This window comes from Strongylocentrotus purpuratus, unplaced genomic scaffold, assembly GCF_000002235.5.
Source record: "Strongylocentrotus purpuratus isolate Spur 01 unplaced genomic scaffold, Spur_5.0 spur5_scaffold_13, whole genome shotgun sequence".
NCBI classification, from domain to species: domain Eukaryota; kingdom Metazoa; phylum Echinodermata; class Echinoidea; order Camarodonta; family Strongylocentrotidae; genus Strongylocentrotus; species Strongylocentrotus purpuratus.
In genome coordinates, this window is record NW_022145598.1 from 9,922,369 (window position 1) to 9,945,208 (window position 22,840).

General features: G+C 38.1%; 2 protein-coding genes across 2 annotated transcripts; both read right to left on the bottom strand.

The window, feature by feature from the left end:
- Window positions 1-1,394: 1,394 nt before the first annotated feature.
- On the bottom strand, window positions 1,395-8,842 carry LOC115922985. The gene is made up of 7 exons (XM_030982878.1): window positions 8,812-8,842; window positions 7,718-7,896; window positions 7,335-7,491; window positions 5,943-6,109; window positions 5,327-5,463; window positions 4,806-4,972; window positions 1,395-3,123 (listed from the first exon to the last, which is right to left on the bottom strand). Exons 2-7 carry the CDS (start codon window positions 7,774-7,776, stop codon window positions 2,632-2,634), a joined length of 1,179 nt encoding a protein of 392 aa, XP_030838738.1. The 5' UTR covers window positions 7,777-7,896; window positions 8,812-8,842; the 3' UTR covers window positions 1,395-2,631.
- LOC100890010 lies at window positions 7,805-21,071 on the bottom strand. Its single transcript, XM_030983498.1, has 5 exons — window positions 20,518-21,071; window positions 19,199-19,421; window positions 9,862-10,047; window positions 8,812-8,922; window positions 7,805-7,896 (listed from the first exon to the last, which is right to left on the bottom strand). Exons 1-5 carry the CDS (start codon window positions 20,827-20,829, stop codon window positions 7,805-7,807), a joined length of 924 nt encoding a protein of 307 aa, XP_030839358.1. The 5' UTR covers window positions 20,830-21,071.
- Window positions 21,072-22,840: the final 1,769 nt, after the last annotated feature.

Below are 22,840 nucleotides of genomic sequence, written 5' to 3' on the forward strand. Positions count from 1 at the left end.
AACAAACGCATGAAAAGAATATTTTACAAAATAATTTGTTTTTAATCCCGGAAAATCATGTCATTTCAGCAACATTTGTAAACCACTGGTAGAAATACCCCCCCCCCCCATCAGTACGCCAGCGTTCAGGGGCTCATGTCTTCTCGCCCCTATAATAAAAAAAAAACACGATTTCCCACCCTCTCACAATATTTCCACGATATTCCTGCCTACTCTCCTTTTCTTTGAATGAAATATAATTTGTATGTGATTCAATTCATTTAATTATTTCTTATTTTTCTTTTTGGTTATAAAACACTAACCATTTTTACTTCTTTACTACTTTTTCGATTGGGGGCGTCCGCCCCCACCCCCCCCCCCCCTCCCTCGCTTCCGGCGCCTATAAATAGGTGCCAGGGTATGGTCAGAACATAAGACTTTTGAAAACAAGTTATTTTCATGAAAGAAGAAGAAGAAAAGGAAAAAAATAGGAAGAAGAAGAAGATGATGATTGTGTCATCTAGGAATAGCATAATAACCATGATTACAGTGAGTTCTATCTTATCGATACAAATATAATTTAAGGGGAAGAAGGAGCGGGAGCTGTAGGAGGAGGAGCAGGAAAGAAAAACAAATAAGAATGAAAGAAATTTTGCTACCAAAAATGAGGAACTCTTGTGAACGAAAAAAGCACACCGACAAAGCATTACTTTAAAAGCGCAAATATTTATTCTCTTTATTCTAGTTCTGTTATCTCTACGAACACAAGTCATGATTTCCAAAATAGCCAGAGAAATACAAAATATAAAAGGCATACATTGACATTCTTTACTACATAACAGGTATTTAATCATTTAGTGCAATTGAATTTATTTTATAAAAGTTAATTATGTAAAAAAAAAAAAAATTGAAAGCAAAACAAAAATACTGAAAGAATGAAAGGGGAAAGAGAACAAGAAGTACGAAAGAATAAAAATTGCTACCCAAAATGAGGAATTCTTGTGAACGAAAAGAAAAAAACACACACCAAGCATGACTTTATAAGCGTAATTATTAATCTTTATTCTAATTCATCAAGGAATAACATCATCAGAGAGAGTATTGTTATATCCAGAACAATACATGATATAACAAAACAAACATTCTCTACTACATACCCGGGTTACCAGGTATGTACTCATATAATGCGATTGAGTATATATTTTTTTAATAAAAGTGCAATATTAAAATAAAATTGAAAGCTTTGCAAAACAGAAACACTGATAAAGCGAAAGACCTTTTAAGATAGAGACATACCTCAGGCACAGTATTTAAAATGTAAGAAAATAGTACTTTAACATAGGTTTACCTTACACGAACTATACAGAAGATGTATTGTGATCAGTGGCACTTATAATTCTATTTGGACAAGGAAGGAGGGGAGGACGTGGGGGGCAACCACATGATTAAGAATCAGTATCAACCAACTTCACCCCTCCTTTCTACCAGTGTCAGTCAGATTCAACCCCTCCTTAATTACTATCACTTTTAATTAGATTCACCCTCCTCTCTACCTCTTTCAATCAGATTCACCCCTTTCCTTGATTTGATTTATTGATTTCTGCATTTTTCATACAATAATAATCAGTTACAATATGAACATTTTAATAGTACTTTTTTCTTCTTTAAATCACAATGAATAACACAATTTATGCCCAAAAAATGGTGGGAAAGATTGACATAGCAAATGCAAAAGAGCTGCAGCGTAAGTTTGCGCTTGAAGTGCATGCAGCTCTATAACTTATGAGTACAGCCACAACAAAATATGATAATATAAACAGGCAAAAAACAACAGAAATTCAGTGGCAAAAAATAACAAAAAATGACTTGCTTCAGGAAACAGAGAGACAGATAGAGAGGGATAGAGGAATAATTGGTGTGCGGCTAACAAAAAAGGCACATGTTATTTAAATACCGAGTAAATAAGTCTTACTACATGAAAGGTTTTCGTTGCGTTATAAGAATTAATTTACCCCTGCTTTCTACCAGTTTCAATCACATTCAGCCTCTCCTTACTACGAGTTTCAATCAGATTCACCAAGTTCTTTATACCAGTGTGACAGTGTCTATCAATTTACTCCCTCTTTTCTACCACATGATATGATAACAATTTTGTTGTTGCTCTATTGGACGCAAAGTTACAAAAATATCAAAATAAGTGAGGGAAATCAACTACCCCGCCCCACATCCAATTGATACTCTAGACTGTAATACATGTGAGGACACAAGCAAATGGCTTTATTCTGCACCTCATTCCTCTAAAAACGTACATCCTTGCTTGCAATACATTCTAGGAGTCTGACATACATATTGCTTTATACAGAAACACGAAAGACAACGTTGCAGTAGGACACTTACGGCACACAGCATTTCATAGCAAACTATCACAACACATGGTTTTACATTTACTTCTATGATCACTTCCATAAAGTACACTATTACACAAACATGTGTCATATAACTAATGATACTGATATAAAAAGCAATGGACCAAAGGCCGAACCTTGTAATACTCCCTCACCCCCCCCCCTCCCGAAAAAAAAAACATAAACTCATTTTCATCTTATGAGAGGCCTGACAATGACTCCTTCCTTTCTGCCACTTTCAATCAATTTACCCCTTCTTTTTACCAGTTTCAATCAGCTTCACCCCCATCTTACTACCGGATTCGACCAGCTTCATATTCTTAGTACTACCGGTGGCATTAAGCTTCAAAGCATTCATACTCATACTGTTCCCAGTCATCTTCACAACCCCCTTCAGTTTAACATACTCCAAACTACCATTGGCCATCAGGGAGTCCTGTACCAGAAAGCAAGCCTTGACAAATCTTCCGATACACAGCCCTCCTTGCTGATAAGCCTTTTGCTGAAAGCTATTCGCGGCACCCCTGATATCCCCGTAGATCTCATACCTATTCAAAAACAGGATCCGGAGCTCCATGATAAAGTCGAAGACGAAACTAAGACAATTACCCTCCATACACTCCAGGAGATCTGTGATATAGCCTAGGAGTTTCTTAGCGATCGAAAATAGATCACATTTTGTCAGGGTCTGGGCAACATCTTCAAGGGCTGTGCCGAGGAGTTGTAGACCTTGGAATACCTAGGAAAAAAGAGGAATGAACATAAGAAAAAAAAAATATACATAATTTGTATAAACATACTAACAACATAAAAAACAATGATAATAATATAAACAAAAAAAATAAAACAATGACGACTCTCTTCAACCACACAGCTGGATGTATGGGAATTCAGCCGTCATGCAAACATTTCTTGCTGCTTAAAGCCCCTCTCACACTGGATCTGCGTAGAGTTGCGAAGTGTTGCGTACCGAGTACGCCGTGGCTACGTATTAATGCAAAATGTTGCTTTGGCGTATTTCCTGCGTAGGTTATGCGTAGGCTGGCGTACATGTACGTAGGTCTGGCGTTAAGGGTACGTAGGTGCGCATTTACGATCTTGGACGCCTTTATACGCTTTTAATGATTCGTCGGACTGGCGCAGGGTAGCGTACTATTATGTAGGCATGGCGAACATTGCGTAAAAATGGGTACTTTCTGCCTCTAGCGTCTACGCCAAAAGTACGCGAAAAAATTAAACATGTTTAATTTGTTGCGTCCATCTCGCGTACCCTTTTGCGTCCCTCAGCGTATAGTTACGTATGCCAGCGTAGGCCAGCGCACAGTGGGCCAGGGAGGAACCTAAGTGCGCCAAAACTAAGTTTGGGTGATTTATTTTTTCAATTTTTTTCTTGCCCAGTTGAAAGGTAATACATAGAGGAATACCCCAGTGCAATATTTAATTCCGGTATGCACAATAAGGGTATAAATTTACCACTTAAAACAGCAAAATCCTACATAGTCACAGTTTTAGTGCAAAAGCGACTTATTTTATAAATCTTTCAATTCAACATGAAGTTTTTAAGTTATTGATATGAAATTGCTCTCACATATTCCTGATAGTTCATTTCGTTGGATGAATGGGTTAAAATTAATAGAAACACAATCTTCATGATATATTATAGGGTAATTCACTGAAAATGGACTAATTATCCATGTTTTTTATAAATCCAGAAGAAATGTTTAGATCTCCGCAATGTACCGCTTAGATTTTAATACCACCATTTTTTCTGATGTCTAAGCTTCAAGTTGATACCAAATTTGGCTGCCCGATCGTGCCTGTTGTTATGTTAGAGCCGATTTCCCTTGCCACATTGCCCCGAAAAATGTGGGTTTTTGGGGTCCGCGGCTGAATCATGAAGGATTCGTGGTCATAAATCACGGCGCGAGGGGGCGCATGACACTTGTTCTGACACCGCGGACCAAAATAAACACATTTTTCGGGGCAAAGTTGCAAGGAAAACGGCTCTAACATAATAACGGGCAGAATCGGGCAGCCAAATCTGGTATCAACTTAAAGCTTAGACATCCGAGAAAACGTTGGTAATAAAATTTAGGCGAAAATCCCTGGAAATCCAAACATTTCCTCCAGATTTATAAAAAAAAAAAAAATCCCAAACATGAGTTTTGGCGCACTTTGGTTCCTCCCTGGCCCACTGTGCAGCGTACGCTCGGCGTAGTCGATTCACAATACTACGCAACTCTACGTATGGCTCGGTGTGAAAGGGTCTCGTTGCAAAAAGATGGAAATCTTTAAAACAACATCGCTTCACAGACATAACCGTAGAATCAAAACGCCTTACCGAAAGTTGATAAACTTCGTGTCATTTTTTTAGGAATACATACATACCCCAAAACTGAGTGAACAGTCGTTAGTAATTACCTCTCCCATCTTGAACTCATGGAAACACTCCTCAAACATCTGTATGGTCTGTAGACCCTCATTTATACATGCATCAATGTTATCCGTACTAGCCTCCAGACCGGTGTATATACCTCGGAAAAGCTGCAACATATCTGACTCGCGGGATTCGTTGTAGAAGGTCACATCTAATCAAGACAAGTATAGTTTGGGTAGAATGTGGAAATGGACATGTAATGTGTTATGTTCTTGTGGCTTGTTTAAAAAGACAAATGTACGAATGCTTTATAAAAGTTAGTGAGATGGTAACGTCATCCCCCACTTTTTTCTATCCGTCTTGTACATATATTTAACAAATGTGGGTATGTAAAACACTGTTGAATCCACATGAAATTGGTGCATGATCGTCATTATGTATTTTTACATCATGTTAATATAGGGGAATTCTTTAAACATGTGTGTCCAAGAAAAAGAAAATCTTGCAATGTCATAAACAAAAAATATGGGGAATAGCCTCGTATCTGAACGAGCATTTAACGTACCCATTTCCATAAGGCTGATGAACTGACTGTTCACCAGGTAGCGAACCTGATAAGTCCCGTTGGGAACGAAGGAGGACATAGACACCTTTCCTATGCATACTGGGTTCTTTCCAGGATTCAGGCCACCCTGGACATACCTGCAGAATATAGAAACTTGTTTTATAAAGACCACTCAAGAAAAGTTGAAAACTCGCAAATAGTAAAACCTGTATAAAAAGACCACACAAGAAAAGTGGAAAACGGAAGAAAAGCGAACATGTATATAAAGACAGCTCCAGAAAAGAGGAAGACTCAATAAAAAAAGGGAAAACCCCCAAAACAGTGAAACCAGTTCATTAGGACAAATTTGTAAAAAATGGAAAAAACTCCAGGAATGAGAAAAAAAAATCAAGATGGATGTTTTATAAGTTGCCCTCTAGGACATCACACACACAATTTGCCTTGAGCAGAGCCTTGCTCTGTCAGTCTCTGGCCTCGGCCGGAGAAGCTAAATCACAGAGCCTATATAGGCAGTATCCTGCTAGCATAGTCTCACAGTGCAGACACTGCTATGTTCAGCAAAGAACAAGGTTATGTGCCAACAAACTAATCGTCTGGTTAGAGCTTTCATACCTACCTGTAGTCTAGGTACTGATCGTCGTTTGCTCCCTTGGGGTAGACACCGATCCAGTCCATTTTTGAAGCCTGGTCGCTAGAGATGGTCCAGGACACGACCAGGTTCTTGGACCAGGCTACCTTCTTTGGACTGATGTCCATGGAATGTGAAGCCTCAACCGGAACAACCTGCAAGGAATGCATGGTCAGAATGAATTCAAAGATCGAGGAAAGAAACTCTCAAAAAGGTTTGAAGGTATCAGCTTCATTTACCTCCAATTAAGATTTCATTTTTCATTCACTCTAAGATTTTTAAGAATGTTGTCATACAACGAGCCAAGATGCATCTCAGAGATACACTGTAGATTATCACATGGCCCTCTGTTGGGTAGACCAACAGCGATTTCGAACAGCTCTCATCTTATAGATTGTGTGATTCGTGACCTGACAAGTGCTCCTGCAACAATCCCTCCAGCCTTTTTATTTCGTCAAAGGTTTAGGGTAAGGGATAAGTTGCAACAGGCGCGGATCCAGGATTTCTTAGGGAAGGGGGCCCAACTTTTTTTTTTCTGCTCCCGAAAATTTGGAAATCGCGCCGGCCGAAAAGTCGCTCAGTGGGGGGGGGGGGGGGGGGGGGGGGGGGGGGGGGGGGGGGGGGGGGATAAGCGGACACTTTTTTTTTTCTGGAGTCCAAAAAAAAATCGCAACTACTGAGACAGCCGAAAAGTCGCTCAGGGGGGGGGGGGGGGGGAGGGGGGGGGGGGGTAGTGAGCACATTTTTTTTTTTTTTGGGGGGGGGGGGGGGGGGGTCCTCGAAAATTTTAAAATTTGCACCCCCCAAAAAGGTAAAAATCGCGTGATTTTGCATGATTTTTTTCGGCCCGGGCCCCCCCCCCCCCTGGATCCGCCACTGGATTGCAATTGGACTTTAGGGTTCTAATTAGGGTTAGGTATTGGGTCCAGGATTAAAATTATGAATTTGCTTAGCATAAGAAATTGACGCAGAGCAATTATCACAAGAGCAAGTATCGTACAAGTGGTCCTATATCTCACATGATCACATTATCTCTTGTAACAAGAACAGACTCTAATGATTTGTAACCAATGTTAGTCAATTTCCAATGATCACTATACAATCTTGCATGATAAAATAATCCGTATCCGGACACCTACCCCCTGACATCCACCCCGGGATAACCACCCCAAGTAAAATACCCCCTAAGAAAACTACCCCCCGACAACTACCCCCTGGACAACTACCCCCAGACAGTGGGTAGTTGTCCGAAGTGTAGTTGTCCGGGGGGGGGGGGGGTAGTTGTCCTAGGGGGTAGTTGTCATAGGGGGTAGTTAACTATGGTTGGTTATCCGGGGGTGGATGTCCAGGGGGTAGGTGTCCTAGAACCAAAATAATTACCTGATTTTTGTAATTGAGACCATATGCCATCCACCATCCAGCTTCGTTGAGACGGAGGTAAGGGTTATTGATGAACGCTGCCCCCGTCAGGTTTTGTGGAATCTTTCTCCAGACGTTCCAAGACGTATCTCTCCCGGGCTGCCAAGTTTGCCATAATCTTCAAAATGAAGATAGGCAATTATGATTTCTCATGGGGAACTTCACATTATAACAGATGTGTATTGGGCTAACTTCAGATCATTCGTCTCGTGGCATGAGCCGCCTGACGTAAAGTCTAGTCTATCCATGTCTGAAGGGCTAATTACATTTGGCTAAATAAATTGGTCTCATGGGTCGTATCCCGGTCTTTAAATGAGAAATGTTAGGTCCCTGGATATACTTACTGCCCACTCGTTTCTTGGACCGCAAAGATCTCAACTCCGAAGTGTACATTCCTGCTCATGACCAAGTTGTTTTGCACCCCTCCTTGGTCAAATGGAATCTTCCCCCAGTCTGATGCCAGTCTCCCCACGTGCAGTAACTCCAAGGATTGTCCACTGTATCACAGGCAGCCTGGGCGCACCTGATTATCGCAATCACACACAGAAAATATATTTAATGATAATAACAATAATATTTACTAGCATTCAGTATTTTCAAGAATTATGTTTTCAATATTTTCTTAAATTGGTCTGTAGAATTAACTGTTTTGAAGAAAGATGGGATGTTGTTCCATTCTGTAGATGCAGTCCCAGTAAACATGCCACCCCCAGCTTTGCAACAAGGCACATTGAAGCAGAAAAACATCCTTAGAGTAGCGAAGATTGGAACGACACTTTTTGAAAATATAGATCCATCATTAATATTGACCTGAATTGACCTGATCATTTATAATTAAAGTTTTGCCACAGAGGAACAATCTACGAGCGCCTCACTGAGCAACTTTACCGAAAAATATAAAATAGAGAGAAAAGTAATAATAAGATGTAAGAGGAGAATTTGCTTACTTTTCTCATTCAACAACATTATTTTACTCTTTTTTTTCCCTTTCTTTTCTTTTCTTTTCTTTTCCCGGTTTGTTTTATAAGGAATAACTACCCTATCACTCCCCTAGCCTGGCTACGTTGCCTGCAACCATCATCTTAAAACATGTTTGCTGCAAATGGTACTATAATGAAGTAAAAAATATCTGCTTCTAATACTAATCCTATATAGTCAACAGAAAGTGAAAGTGAATTGTTAACTTTGAGGTAAATGTATAGTATTTGTGTTTTATGAGCTGGTCGGATTGATCGTTAAAAAGTCAGAGAACAGCGCAGTACGTAACACGTGGTGCTGCTTCATTTTCAAAAAGTGACAAGACAAATTGCGCGTAATCATCCATGATATGAATATCGCCAAAGAGTACTTACGTGTTGTGTACAAAAAATATCATGCTTTCTTTTAGAGTAGTTTACTATGAAGATGATTTTGTGGATAATTTTGAGGATGTGCCCACCTGTGCACGTAGTTATCCACTCCGATTCCCCTATCATGATCTTGCCGTTATAAATGCTGTAGCCCATTACTTGAGCGACAGGTCTGGAGACAACTGAGAAGGTAGGTGAAGCTGAAAAGAAAAAAGGGTTTACGTTCTTGTTTAAAGCGATACTGAACTGATAAACTTACAGCCCTAGCGTACTGTTTATTTCAAAACGCCACCTCATAGTCAACTTTCCAACAGCGTGCTAAAATAATTACCTTATAACTAACTTGCAGTTCGCAGACAGAGACTCGACGAAAGAACCAACAGCGCAGCCAGGAAATCAGCGAGTAACGGAACCATACTACTACAGCTGACTTGAGATGGCATCAGAGGGGATTTTGCATTAATGCTTATAGCACAGTATGGCTTTAGATAGACCGATTTACTAATTTATTTCAAGCAATGTGCTTCTAACTTGTGTACATTTAATTCACCTGCTATGCATAACAGTATCTCTAAGGGTTTAAATCCACTTTGCAAACATTAGTTGTTATTATAAGATGATGAAGCGGATCCTAATCAAATGATTTGTCAAGAGCGTACACGTGACCAGGCATTTATTTTGCCTTACATGTAATTTTACTGATGACCGGTCATTAGTAAATATTAATGACAGGTCATTTGTAAAATCATGTCATGAAACAAATAAGACACTATCTTATAAAACAAATGATACACATCGTTGTGTTCGGACATTACTAAAATTACCCACAGTCGGTACCTTCGAAGCAGTCAAATTAAATACCCTCGGCTACCGCCTCGGGCATGTTAGACTGTTCAAAGGGTACCTTGTGTGGGTAATACCTACTTTAATATGCCCTCACTGCTGTTTATTAATTGTATATTAAGTCAGTCAACAAACATCCTTCTCCCTGATGTTTTGACTATTTGACGCCATAAATGCACCACCCGCCTTAACGACCAGAAACCACCCTTTTCAACGTTTATAGGGGCCCGCGTGTGTATAGCAATGTATTTGACTGCCCCCCCCCGGGAAATTATTCACAATAAACAAAATCTTACAAGCCATTGCTTTCCAGGCTTTAAAGCTGTTGCCACTGGCATGCTGCCATGTCCGGTACATCTTCCCTTTAGGAGATATCACGAATCCTTCATACTTCGCCGTGAAAGGATTCTTGATCAGTGTAGCATCTGTTCCAATGAGCGCAGTTCCAGCGACAAGACCCCAAGTACAGCTGGTTGAAGTGCCTATTCAAATTCAAATTCAAATACATTTATTTCACAAATAACAGAAACTAGAACTGCAATCGCTTTTAGAACGATTGGCATGCATTGACGCCGGTGTTTTTACGTGACAGACGAACGAGCCTCTTTTGGACTATCCAGAGGATTTTGTTAGAAGTCTGTATTAGCTAGGACAGTGAAGATAGGTGGGCCGAAAGAAAGGCTTCAATAATGGCCTGCAAATATAAAATGGCGCCTGGACGGTCACGCATGAGTGATTTTGGAAAACGAAGATTTCTGTGACCTTGATGGGATGCTAGAGATTATGTCTACGAAGTTTGTGAGGAATCTGGATAACGGAAGGGACCTAGATAGGGCTCACAAGCACTGCATAACAAATCGGATTTGGTGAAAGAAGAACATGTCTTGACGCGTGCCGTGGCCTAAATGGCCTTCCATACTAATATAATCAAGCAGAGTATAAAATGGGGTCAATAATGCCCGCCTTCACAGATTTTCAAATCCGGCTTCGAGATGACCTGCGTTTGGCCACCCAGAATACGCTTGCACAATTTTAAGAAAATACAAGAACGATAAAGGTGGCAATGGCGTTCAGAACAATGACCTCATAGCAAATACGTATTATAACTGCGCGGGAACATTGTTACATTGTTACATTGTTACATTTGACAGCATTTTTAGCCAAGATTTTTAGATAATGCAAAGTACTTAATAAGTTTTTATTTGAAATAGCTCGAATTTGAATCATAGTAAAAGGAGCATCTGAAGTTATTAGATGCTTACTATTTGTTTCACGTTTCCAATTCTAAAATTTCTTGATTCATTTTAATATACCTGATTGTCCTAGAAAACAGAAAGTAATCATTTGAAATTATGCAAACTACTACTAGGAACAAGATGAGGAAGAAGGGGAGGGAGATCGGAGAATCATTTTAGAGAAATCAGTATTTTCGCTTTGATATAGGTATAAACATGCACATTATACATACTCCGTGGTAATGCCTTAGTCACACCTTTGCGTATTTGGCTTACGTATTGCTGCGTATTTACGGCAAGCCGTTTTAGGCACTGGTTTTGTCAGCGCTGGAAGAAGTGGGCACAGTAATGTGCAGCCAGACGATGCCCATTGAAACCAGTGCAAGCAGAAACATGCCACCCGACAAGCAGGGAAACAAGGACGTTGATGCCCGACGTACGACTACCCACTTCTTTCAACGTGACTCTTGTACCAACAGTTATGAGAAGAAAGGATCTTTGCAGAGACACAAGCGGGAAGTGCATATCCTGACGTATCGTTGCGACCAATGCGATTACCGCACGGGTAGAAAGACTGAGATGGAGCAGCATCAGGGAGCCCACGATGTAGCTGTGGTTCCCGTGGGAAAACACAGCTCAACGCCTGTTTATTCGCCAAGATGCAAACCCACTTCCACGCCAATTACAGGGACCTCTGAAAAAGCTGATGCATCGTGGCGTCTTGTAATAATGGACTCGCGGTCGCCACCACCTGCTGATCCAAGATTGGACCGACCTCGAGGGAGGTCACCACGTCGTTACCGCTCATCGCGACGAAAATCCAAATCACCCCAAAGAGACCTACCGAAATCGTCATGTCCAAAGAACCCGGAGTCTCCACATCATGATGGATCGGAAGCTTCCCCTCGACTTAGCCGACAATCTACGCCCGAACTAGAAGAAGAGTTGGATTACGACGAAAGGTCCCCTTCACCACTTGACTTGCGATATTCATCTAGGAAAATGGCGTCGGAGACTGCATGGGCTAGTGAGAGGACTGAAATTGCTAGTAATAATGCTGAAACTCAAACTGACACTGATAGTTCTCGCAATGTGACATGAAAGAAACGTGGAAGTTAATAAATAAAGCTATAGGAAATTCATTTAAGACTCGTCATACAAATATTGAACACATTCAAGTTAATAATGAACGTATTACAGATGATTTATGCATTGCTCAAGAGTTTAATAATCATTTCGTTAATATAGGTGCTTCTTTGAGAAATAATGTTCAAAATACTTTAATTGGAAATAATAATCATATGCAATATCTAGAAAGCAATAATGTAACTGCCTTTTTTAAGCCTATTACAACTAAAGAAATTATAGATATTGTTTGTGACTTGAAAAGCAAATCAAGCAATGGTTATGATGAAATTGATATTGTCATCGTTAAAAGGGTTGTTCACATTATATGCTATCCGCTGTGTCGTATTTTTAATGAATCTATGAATCAAGGTATTTTTCCGGAAAAGTTAAAAATAGCAAAAGTTATTCCTGTATATAAAAATGGATCATTCGAAACAATGAGTAATTATCGACCAATATCAGTCTTGCCAGTATTTTCAAAAATCTTAGAAAAATGTTTTTATAATAGATATATATTTTTTGAACCATTGTAATTTATTATCGGATAGTCAATATGGTTTTAGAGCTGGTCACTCCACATCCTCTGCACTAATTGATTTTGTTTTTTAAAGTTTCAAATGCCTTAGATAATAAACAAATTATGTTAGGAATATTTCTCGATCTTAGTAAGGCATTTGATACGTTGGATCATAAAATTCTCTTAGATAAATTGTTCAATTATGGAATACGAGGTGTTTTGTTAAAATGGTTTGAAAGCTATTTAACAAACCGAAAACAATATGTTCTTTTTAATAACATTGAATCTGATTTTAAAACCATTGGATGTGGAGTGCCTCAAGGCTCGATATTGGGACCCTTATTATTTCTTGTATACATGAATGATATTACTTAGGCTTCACAAATATTACAATGTATATTGTATGCCGATGATTCAAGTTTATTTTTGTCTGATAACGATGTAGATAGATTAGTGATACGATTTAATGATGAGCTTCAAAACATTTCTCAATGGTTGAATATTAATAAATTAATCTTAAATGTAAAGAAAACTAATTATATAATTTTTACAAACAAAAACATTTGAACTGATAATATTGAAGTAAAGATTAATGGAAATGTTGTACAGCGTTGTAGTTCATTGACATTTTCTAGGAATTCAAATTGATTATAAAATGTCATGGCACGTTCATATTGAAGCAATTTGTAATAAACTCTCGAAGGTAGTTGGTATTTTATACAAATTAAAACAATTCCCTTATAAGATTTTATTAATGATATACAATGCAATGTTTTTATCACAATTGAATTATTGCAATATTGTTTGGGCAAATTCAAATGATTATTGTATGAATAGATTATATAAATTACAAAAGAAGGCAATACGTATTATCTCAGGATCCCATTATCTTGCCCATACAAAACCTATTTTTGTCCGTTTTAAATGTTTTAATGTATTTGAATTGAATGACTATAATATTGTTATATTTATGTTTTTATGTCATAAAGGTATTATTCCTCCTAGTCTATCAAACAAATTTCTTTTAAATTCTGAAGTACATTCATATATAACTAGACAATCATCTCATTTTCATTTAACACTTATCAAAACTTCTGTCTCTAAAAATTCAATTTTCTTTAAAGGACCAATTTTATGGAATGAGTTACCTCCTAACGTTAAATCAAGCCCAACTCTGAATACATTTAAAAGAAGATACAAACAATTAAGTTTTTGTGAATAGTATTTTATTAGTTTTGATATTATGCAACCAGGTGTTAGATGTTAGGTGTTAGTTGTTATGTGTTAGGTGTTAGGTGTTAAGTGTTATAGGTTAAAATTTTCGCTAGGGACCAGCCCCACACAAGACTTAAATGTTCTTTCTTGCTGTTTCCTCATTCGTATATATATTTGTATTTTATGTTTGTCTTTCGTTATGTTATTTGTATGTACTTTACTTATCTGTAAATATAGGTTTTCCCGGCCAATTTCGTCAAAGTAGCGATCAATTTCATTAACGTGCATTCATTTTTGAGCGAATTTTTTCCACTCGTTGCTCCCCTGTTTCATTTTTAAACTTTGTGCATTCAATTTCGTTTCGAGTCACTGAATTTTCTAAACATGCACATTCAAATTAAAGCTTAGTTCAGTCAATTTAGAAACGCATAAGCGTCATTCAATTTCGCCAATGTTGAGTGGGAGGAGAATTCTTTGGCGAATTGCGGTTTCATTTTCGTCTATGGGCAAACTCTTTCGCAATCGGGTCATTCAAATTAAAACTAGACCTCATAATCATTGTTTGAGGCTCGATGGTTGTACGTAAAATTACTTTTTCATGTTCATTTATTTGATCTATGATCTTTTCTAACATGGTTTGACATTATACAATCTTCTTATTTGTCGGATACATTTATATTGCATTTAATGTTTTTTCTTTCTTTCGATCTTTATTTTTGTCGAAGCATTTCTTTATACTTGTCTTTATATTTGTTATATTACGGATGTTATTTTAATGGTTTGTTTTGACCAATATTGATTGAGTAGGTTATCTTTCTTTCTTTGCATGTGACATCTTTGTCTTTATTCATCATTGTATTTTATTTCCATCATGTCCATGTTTAAAGCTTAACTCTCCCGCTATCCAGGATCTGTGTTTTATAGCTTGTGCTTAGAAGAGAAGTCACAAATTGTGCACCTCCTCTGGGGACAGCTACCTGTGTAATGACAGATATCTACCAATGAATACGCATGATATTCCTACAAATAAACTTTGCATACAATTATTCAAACAGAAGTATATTAAGTAAAACATAAGCATAAAATGAAAAGCAATGCACAAATGCCACATATGTATGCCTATTCCCGAAATTGAATGCACGAACACATACCACCAACTGTCCGGCGCGAATTTGAATGCTCTTTGCACGCTTTTCTAAATTGAACGCTCGTTTTGCACGTCTCCGTGACAAGAGTATGAAATCGCATGCTCCTAAATCAAATTGAACGAGGCAATTAGGTATTTGAATGTTGATCTACATAGTCATTCAATTTCGCACGAACTTGAATTAACGTAACGTTAATTCGGATGCTAAGTTTACGAAGTTGGGCGGGAAAACCTATATCAATGTTTTAATCATGTATGTTTTTTATATGACGAATGAAATAAAATGAAATGAAATGAATTAACAATTCAGTCAGTACTGCATGAACTTAAAACCGCTGGTTCCGGTGGGAAGGATATCCGAATGCCATGGACGTTATTTTCTGTAAATGTGTTATATGCCAGTTTGTAAATTGTTGTTAGATAACGCTCGGGGACCGAGCTAAGAAAAAGAAGGGAGTTGTGTCACGAAATTGGTTTTATTCCGTAGATAGCTATGTTTCGGCGTAGATGGCGGAACTCAAGTTAAATATACGATGCTTTAGTCACGTGTCAATTTCAAGTAATGTTTGATCGTGCATGTTTTCGACGGTTTTAGTCTAATTACTTTTCTACCATGAATAATTACTGGTTTTCTCCTGTTTAGTTTTATAGATTAAAATTAGTGCTTTCATTTGATATATGGTTTATTTCGATCTGATATTGGAAAGTGAAGTTATACCAATGTTTATGTAATTATTGGAAACCAACGAGAATAACAAATACTTAAGAAATGTGTATATAGATCAAGTTTCTCACGTGTCACAGAGCTTCCTGTCATAGTCTACATAATTGCCGTCGCCCACTGGGCACATTTACACTGTAAAGTAATCAGACTACGTTTGGATATTTTGCCCAATAAAAGTTGCGTGCAAACGAAATGATTGATATGATCGTTTGCATGTCTTTCCATGAGGAAACCTTAGATTGATTTCTGATCTTAGGTGACGACCATGGTCAGAATCTAGGTTGTGTTTGTTGGGTCTTTTGCGTTCTAGTAGAAGACAAAACCGGGGGTTGCTCTTTCGGTGGTCCAGTGAGAAGACGGCTGGTAGGGACTACTGTGTAGCAGAGCCAGTGGCATGGTCGAGTATTAAAGCTGACTGTACAAAGACAGACGGTCTGGTTGTTTGGAGGTGCATGAAGCAAACTGGTGCGGCCAATTGGAGTTGCATGCACAAGCAGACTGGTATCGACGTCTGGAAGGTGCATGAAGCAAACTGGTGCGGCCAATTGGAGTTGCATGCACAAGCAGACTGATATAGACGTCTGAAAGGTGCAGAAGCGGACTGGCCTAGTCGGCTGGTGGTACACGACGGTACAACGGTTGGTAGTAGACGGTGGTGAAGTACAGACCTGTATTAAACGGTCTGGTAGTGTCGACTGGACGGTGGTCGAGAGGTGGTGCAGAGCAATATATCAGAGTGGTGTCAACGTCAACGGGGCAGTATATCTCTGCCAAACGGATCCACGGCGAAATTTATACCGGACTGGGAAAACCTGCTAGCAGGAGGCATCCTGACAAGATAAACTGCTGGGAAGAACATCGACAGGAACCGGTTTCGTTACAGTATGAAAATGTCTGTTAACAGTTTATGTAACATCCGAAACGTGCTACAGCATAACAGAAAGTGCTGTTAAAATGGCTGAATAATTTTATGAGTCATTTTTATTGAGATTGTTTCTGATAAATTACAATTAAGGATATACTAAAGCAGCCAGGAATCCCTTGCACCACAAAGTTTTATTTATGTTTTATAAGTCAATTTTGCAGAAAATTTAGATATTTTACGGAAAATCTGATTTTTTGCATCATGTTTCTTCATATTTTTATATTTAGATCTAAATGAAATGATCAAAATAGTGTTTTTAACAGGAGTGTGCATTGTGAAATCGTAACTTGCACATATCGTCCTTGTTTTCACGAAGTGACGGTAGTGAGGAAAATCGTAACGCAAAGTGAATGCAATTTTTTTTCACTACCGTCACTTCGTGAAAACAGCGACGATATGATAGAAAATTAGTTGATATTTGCAAACTATGTTTTAACAATCAAATAGTGTAACGTCCGAAACACCCTTCTTGAGTTTACACAAATTTTTTGGATTTGAAAGACGAGATTTGTGTTTTGACTTGTGTTAAGACTTATAATAACTTATTTCATAATGATTTATTCACTCCAGATACCCTCAAATATGGATTATCATCATTTATTTGGTATTTTTTGTTTCGGACGTTACAACTGTTAACGGAAAATTGGTTTTAACTATAAAATAGTATTGTAATGATGTATTGCAAATTTCTTTCTTTTTTGGTGGGTAGCCGCCATGAAATATTTAAGAAATGTTACGAAAGATAGGTTCTGCAGGTCATATATGTTCTGCTACTTCGAATTGAAAGTTGTTTCGGAAGTTACAAAATTGTTTACGGAAAATAAGACAACTTTTTCAAATTTTGAATATATTTATAATATATGCGCTACTACAATTAAATTATATTTTCTTTTAATTTAATGACTTGGAGTAACTAATAAGCTTATTCAAACCATAAACAATCTCATTAAATGATTGTTCTAGTGGGTTAAATGAGGGCCTCCATTGTTTACGGAAAATGTACCCTTTTTTTTCGGCTCCAACCAAAAAGGTATGTCAATTTTGTTACAAAATTCCGTAAACAATTGGCTGTTCAGGGATACCTCATGCACATAAAGCAACGCTGACATTTTTTCGTTAAGCTATGGGAGGTTAACCTAGGTCCATGCTACAAGAAAAAGTTGTAACTGATTTCTAATTCTTTATCTTTGTAAAGTTTCAGGCCGTCAAAGGGTCATTAAGCTATTTGGTCATAATTAAAAAAAACAAAACAGTGCCTTTAACATTTATTCTTATTTCTTGATATCAAGAAATGAATTCTTGATATCAAGAAATAGGAATAAACGTTAAAACAGCTTGCCATTAATTCGCAGCAATACGCAAGCCAAATACTGAAAGGTGTGACAGAGGCATTAGAAGGAAGTAAGCGAGGGGAAAAGGAAGGAAATGTCAAGAGAGAGAGAGAGATATATACAATGTATATATAAAATGGCCCAGGTTCATTTTCAGTTTAGTGTACATTATTAGACCCAGTAATGATGATTATTTATCTGCCATGTTATTGCCATGTGACGCTTCATGAAAATAGTACCAGAGTTCCGTCTTGTGTCATTAAATATTGTTCAATAGCATTAACGAGACGATGAACAAACAAGAATAATAACGCAAGGTCGTTAGTCATGAGAATGTCAACTTTTATCTCTCTCTGCTTAATAATCCGAACAATAGCATTAATCGAGCGGAATCAACTGTCAAATGAATTTGACGAATGTCAAACGAATTTGGAATCGGGTTAATTGAAGGGACCTACATGTAAATAGGACTCACAAGCCCTGCATGCAAAACGAAAGGGATTTCGGTGAATGAAGGAAACGACATAAAGCGAGCCGCGGCACAAAATATGGCCGTCCATACTAATATGATCATCCCGCGGGCATCAATGGCGTCTTAAATTTTTCACTTGACACAGTTACATTAAGTATGTATTCTATTGTGCTACAAGAGCTCCTAATATGCTTAGATTTACAGTTAATTGAAAATGTGTGCTTTCATTTTTTATTTAATTAAAGATATTCACAGATGGTGATTTCCTGACTTCTAATCGTAAGTTATTCCAGAGTTTTGGGGCTGCACAAGCAAATGCTCAATCACCTAGCCTTATTTTTGTGTTGATAGATGGGATCTATCGGGTGTTGTGGTTTATTCACTTGACTCTAAATCCAAAGATTGAGGGTTTGAATCTCAGCCCGGTATTAATGTTGTTTGGCAAGACATTAATCCACATTTCTCACTCTCCAACCAGGTGTAAATGTGTTCCAGGCAATGCTGGCGTAATGACAATCGCAGGGTCTGCAGGAACATTAGTATTAATATTGATGTAGCTACCCTTGGTTACAAATAGAAAGGGCAATATAACAACCGTAATACAATATCATCATTATGACATCATCATCATTATCATCATTAAGCTTTTAGAAAATTGTTGTATTGTCCTCTGTGACCGACCCCTAAATCTTTAAATCTCACAGTCAGCTTTTTATTAAAGTTTTTTGTATACCGTTTTTCAGAAGAAAAAAAAGTTTAATGAATAACAAAATATGTATTCAAGCATCAAAAACTGTAAAAATATCAGCCAAAATAGGTTTTTTTTTTTTAAATCGACCAAAATACCCAGGGACTGGCACCTAAAGCCAGGGCAATAAAACAATTTGGTTTAAAGGCCTTATTATCAGGTTACCCATCCTCTGTTTACAACGAACATACCTTTACACCAATACAGCCTTGAAGAAGTACTGATCGAACGAGCAAAAACCATGAGTTGCTTGCCATACCAGACTGCAGATACGGAATCTACGAGCGTGGATCGATTGGGTAAGCTGACCGGGATGGAGTTGGAACCGACCTTCTTCCACGAGGAGAAGTTCAAAAAATTGAGGGTGTCTTGAATCGCCGAGTAGACCTGCCCATCGGATGCTTGCACAAAGATCTACATTAGAATGATAATAGCAAGAGGGCATTTTATTACCTGATCAAGACTTTAGAGTATAAGGGAAACGTCTCAGATTTAAAGAGGCACTTATAAGAGGTGGTAAGGGGCACTTCTTGTACCTGAAAAGGGGCAGGCACTCATCTGAGATGAATAGGGATACTTGTGAAAATAGAAAAGGGCACTTACTACAAAGAAAAAGTAGCTCTTGTCATAGGAAAAGGGGCACCTATGAGATTTGAATAGAGGTATTAATTAGAGGTGTGATTAAGGGCATAAATTTATGAAAAGGGAAGGTGGCTCTTATTACAAAGGGGGGGGGGGGGAGTGCATTTATCAAAATAAAAAGGGGGTACTTATCAGAGCTGAGAAGGGGCACTCTTCAAAGATAAAAAAGGGCACTTGTTAAAGTAAAATGGGCACCTCCCTGATTGAATAGGGCAATTACCATATGTAAAGGGGCACTTATAAGAATGTGGAATGGGCACCTATTTGAAATTTTAAAAAAATGGGTTGCTTATCTAAAGTAAAAGGGGCCACATTTTCTTTGTAAAGAGGAGCACTTTTGTGGGGGGTTTTGCCTGACCATGAATTTTGGAAATTGTCATTTTCCAACCAAACGCATATAATACTATAATTTACACGAAAGTGAGAAGAAAAAAACCCGGAAAATCATGTCATTTCAGCAACATTTGTAAGTCACTGGTATTGAATTAGAAAATAAACCACATTTGAATTGTATTAATGGGGCGGTCGCTTGGTAAACTGATAGGGGCAGAACCCAGTACGCCAGTGATCATGAATAAACTCATCCATTAAGCCACAAGATATAGGACAAAATAAATCCACCAAGTGAATGATTTTTATAAGCACTAAATAAATTCTCAAGAAAAAAGAGATCTAATGTCAATTAAAAAGAAAAAAAGGGAAAGGGAGGAGGGCAGGAGACGCAAAAAAAAAAAACGAGGAGGAGAATAATGGGGGAGGAGAAGGAGCTCTATGATCTCCTCCCCTCCCCCTTATTTCGTCCACTGCTTTATGATAGAAAATGATAATTCAATGAATGGAATCCGAAAAGGTAATAAAAGAGACAAACCTGGGTTTGATTTTGTTCTGTCATTTCACACACAGGGTTGGACAGCGGCGGACTGGCCATCGGAGCTCCAAGATTCTTCCACGAGCTCCACCCGGCCGAGGAGGGGTCCACATCTCCGTAGCTCACTTCCACGGAAACTGGAGAAGCTGTAGTATTTGATCTAAAGGCAAGCATGCGTTGGCTTCCAACCCCACTGCTCCCCACTCGATTTTCTATCACACAAAATCGCGATGTGCTTGAAACTGATCCGCTGCATGATGAAAAACACCCAATAAGCACGATGCCCCAAAATAGCATTGTCTCCATGATCATGATCTGATACAGTCAGTGATGAGGAATCGATGCGAGAACAAAAATAACGAATGCACAATATTAATGTAGATTTTCAGGCATTATTGATCAATTAACAGATAGAAAGACTTCGGATCCATCCGTTACCAGAAATGGCGTGAAAATGCTTCTGGTACACAAAGCTACTATATATACTGTAGGCCTAGTACATGTACAGGTATTACTACATCTGCCCGATAGATAATGCACGACAAACCTGCATTTCACAATAGTGTTGTTGTCGATGGGGAATCCCAGTTGTCCAAAAATAACGAACAGAATTATACGCATGCACATTTTCTGTGTCGTTAATAGTCTTTACCCGCAGACTCTATATATTCGAACCCTTTAATGAGACACGCCCAAACAGGCTACAGGTACAGACAATAAATGTGTCAAAAGCATAGCTAGAGGTAGTCTTTAAACAAGGCCTCGTGTCTGATAATGATATTCATATACTAATAATAAGATATTTGTATACTGCAAATTGCAAATTGCCTCTAAGCGGTTTATTTGACAATGAGCGACCGAAAAGAGACTAATGGGGAAACCCTTCTTATAGTGTCCTTTCCCTTTTGACAAGTGCAACCCATTTTTTAAATAAGATTCCTTCACGTTCTCATAAATGTCCCTATCACCTCTGATAAATGGCTATTAAATTATGTTTAGTGCCCCTTTTCCTTTGCAATAAGCATTCCTTTTCCATTCTCATAAGTGCCCTTTTTCATTTCTGGTAAGTGCCCCATTACGGGTACGAGAAGTACCCTGTACCACCTCTGATAATTACCCTATTCGAATCTGACAGGTACACGTTTCACTTTGACAAGAGCCCCATTGTCTTTTTAATACTTGCCCCCTTCCCATTCTGATAAGCGACCCTTTTCCTTCTCATAGATGCCCCTTTTCAACCCCAATAACCCCCTTCCCATTCTGATAAGTGCCCACTTTTCATGATTCTCATATGTGCCCCTTTTCATTTCTGGTAAGTGCCTTTTTCCAGGTGCGATAAATTCCCCTTTTCACCTTTAATATTTGTAGCCCTATTGTACTTTGACTCGTGCCCCTTTAATATGCCCCTTTAATAAGTAACATATTTCCTTCGGATTAGTGCCCATTTACCTTTTTGTTTGAGCCCCTTCCCCTTTTCAAAATGCCCCTTTTACATCTGATAAATATCACTATTAAAATCTGATAGGTTCCCTTTTCCTTCAACAGATGCCCCATTTCCCATTGCCCCTTTTTGCGTGCAAGAAGTGGCCTCATTATCATCTCTGATAATTTCCCTTTTTACTTTGAGACGTCACCTTTTCTTTTCTAATAACTGTCCTTTTCCCTTCTGACAAGTGCCTACTTTTACTTTCTTCATAACATGCAACCTTAATTTAAAGCGACTTAGAGTCCCCTTTTCTTTAATTTTCCCTGGAACTCGCTCGCTACGCTAGCTCACAATTATAGTTGTTATAATTAATGTTACTTATTAAATAATTTGTCAGTCTTTCTTCAATTACATTATGCTTAAAACTCATTTATGGTTTGTTGTTTAATTCTCTTTAATATAAAGCCAAACAACAAAAATGAAGTGTTTTTCGTCCCCGTCCGCCTGCTCTTTGGATACCGCCTCCTTTTTTAAAAACTATTTACAATTCAGAAGAAATAGAATAAGAAAAAAAAAGCCTGTGATTTACATTTTGTTTAAATAGCTTCTAAAGTGATACACATCATTTGTTTTGTCATACATTGAACCAGTACACTCACCGTCATAGCACAATATATGTAAATAAATAGGCTTGTCCAGCTATAATGAGCGTGGCAGCCATCTCGAGAAAAAAATTGCAAAAAAAATTGCAAAATAGTAAATAGTAATACCCCCCCCCCCTCCTTCTTTTTTTCTTTTAAAGTCCGGCCAAGAAATACCTTATTTATGTTATTTGGCCTTAGTTTGGTGCCTTGATTAAATTCGCTTTGGTTTTATATAGCCATTTAGGCAGTTTAG

What these genes read in the sequence shown, in the direction of transcription:
- LOC115922985 (XM_030982878.1), bottom strand. Translation starts at nt 7,776, where the DNA reads ATGAGCAGGAATGTACACTTCGGAGTTGAGATCTTTGCGGTCCAAGAA. An exon ending in GTCCAAGAAACGAGTGGGCA is followed by an intron (nt 7,492 to 7,717) that starts GTAAGTATATCC and finishes TTCATTTTGAAG; the next exon opens with ATTATGGCAAACTTGGCAGC. An exon ending in ATGAGTTCAAGATGGGAGAG is followed by an intron (nt 3,124 to 4,805) that starts GTAATTACTAAC and finishes CTTTTTTCCTAG; the next exon opens with GTATTCCAAGGTCTACAACT.
- LOC100890010 (XM_030983498.1), bottom strand. Translation starts at nt 20,829, where the DNA reads ATGATCATGGAGACAATGCTATTTTGGGGCATCGTGCTTATTGGGTGT. An exon ending in CAGAACAAAATCAAACCCAG is followed by an intron (nt 19,422 to 20,517) that starts GTTTGTCTCTTT and finishes ATTCTAATGTAG; the next exon opens with ATCTTTGTGCAAGCATCCGA. An exon ending in GTGGATAACTACGTGCACAG is followed by an intron (nt 7,897 to 8,811) that starts GTGGGCACATCC and finishes TGCGATAATCAG; the next exon opens with GTGCGCCCAGGCTGCCTGTG.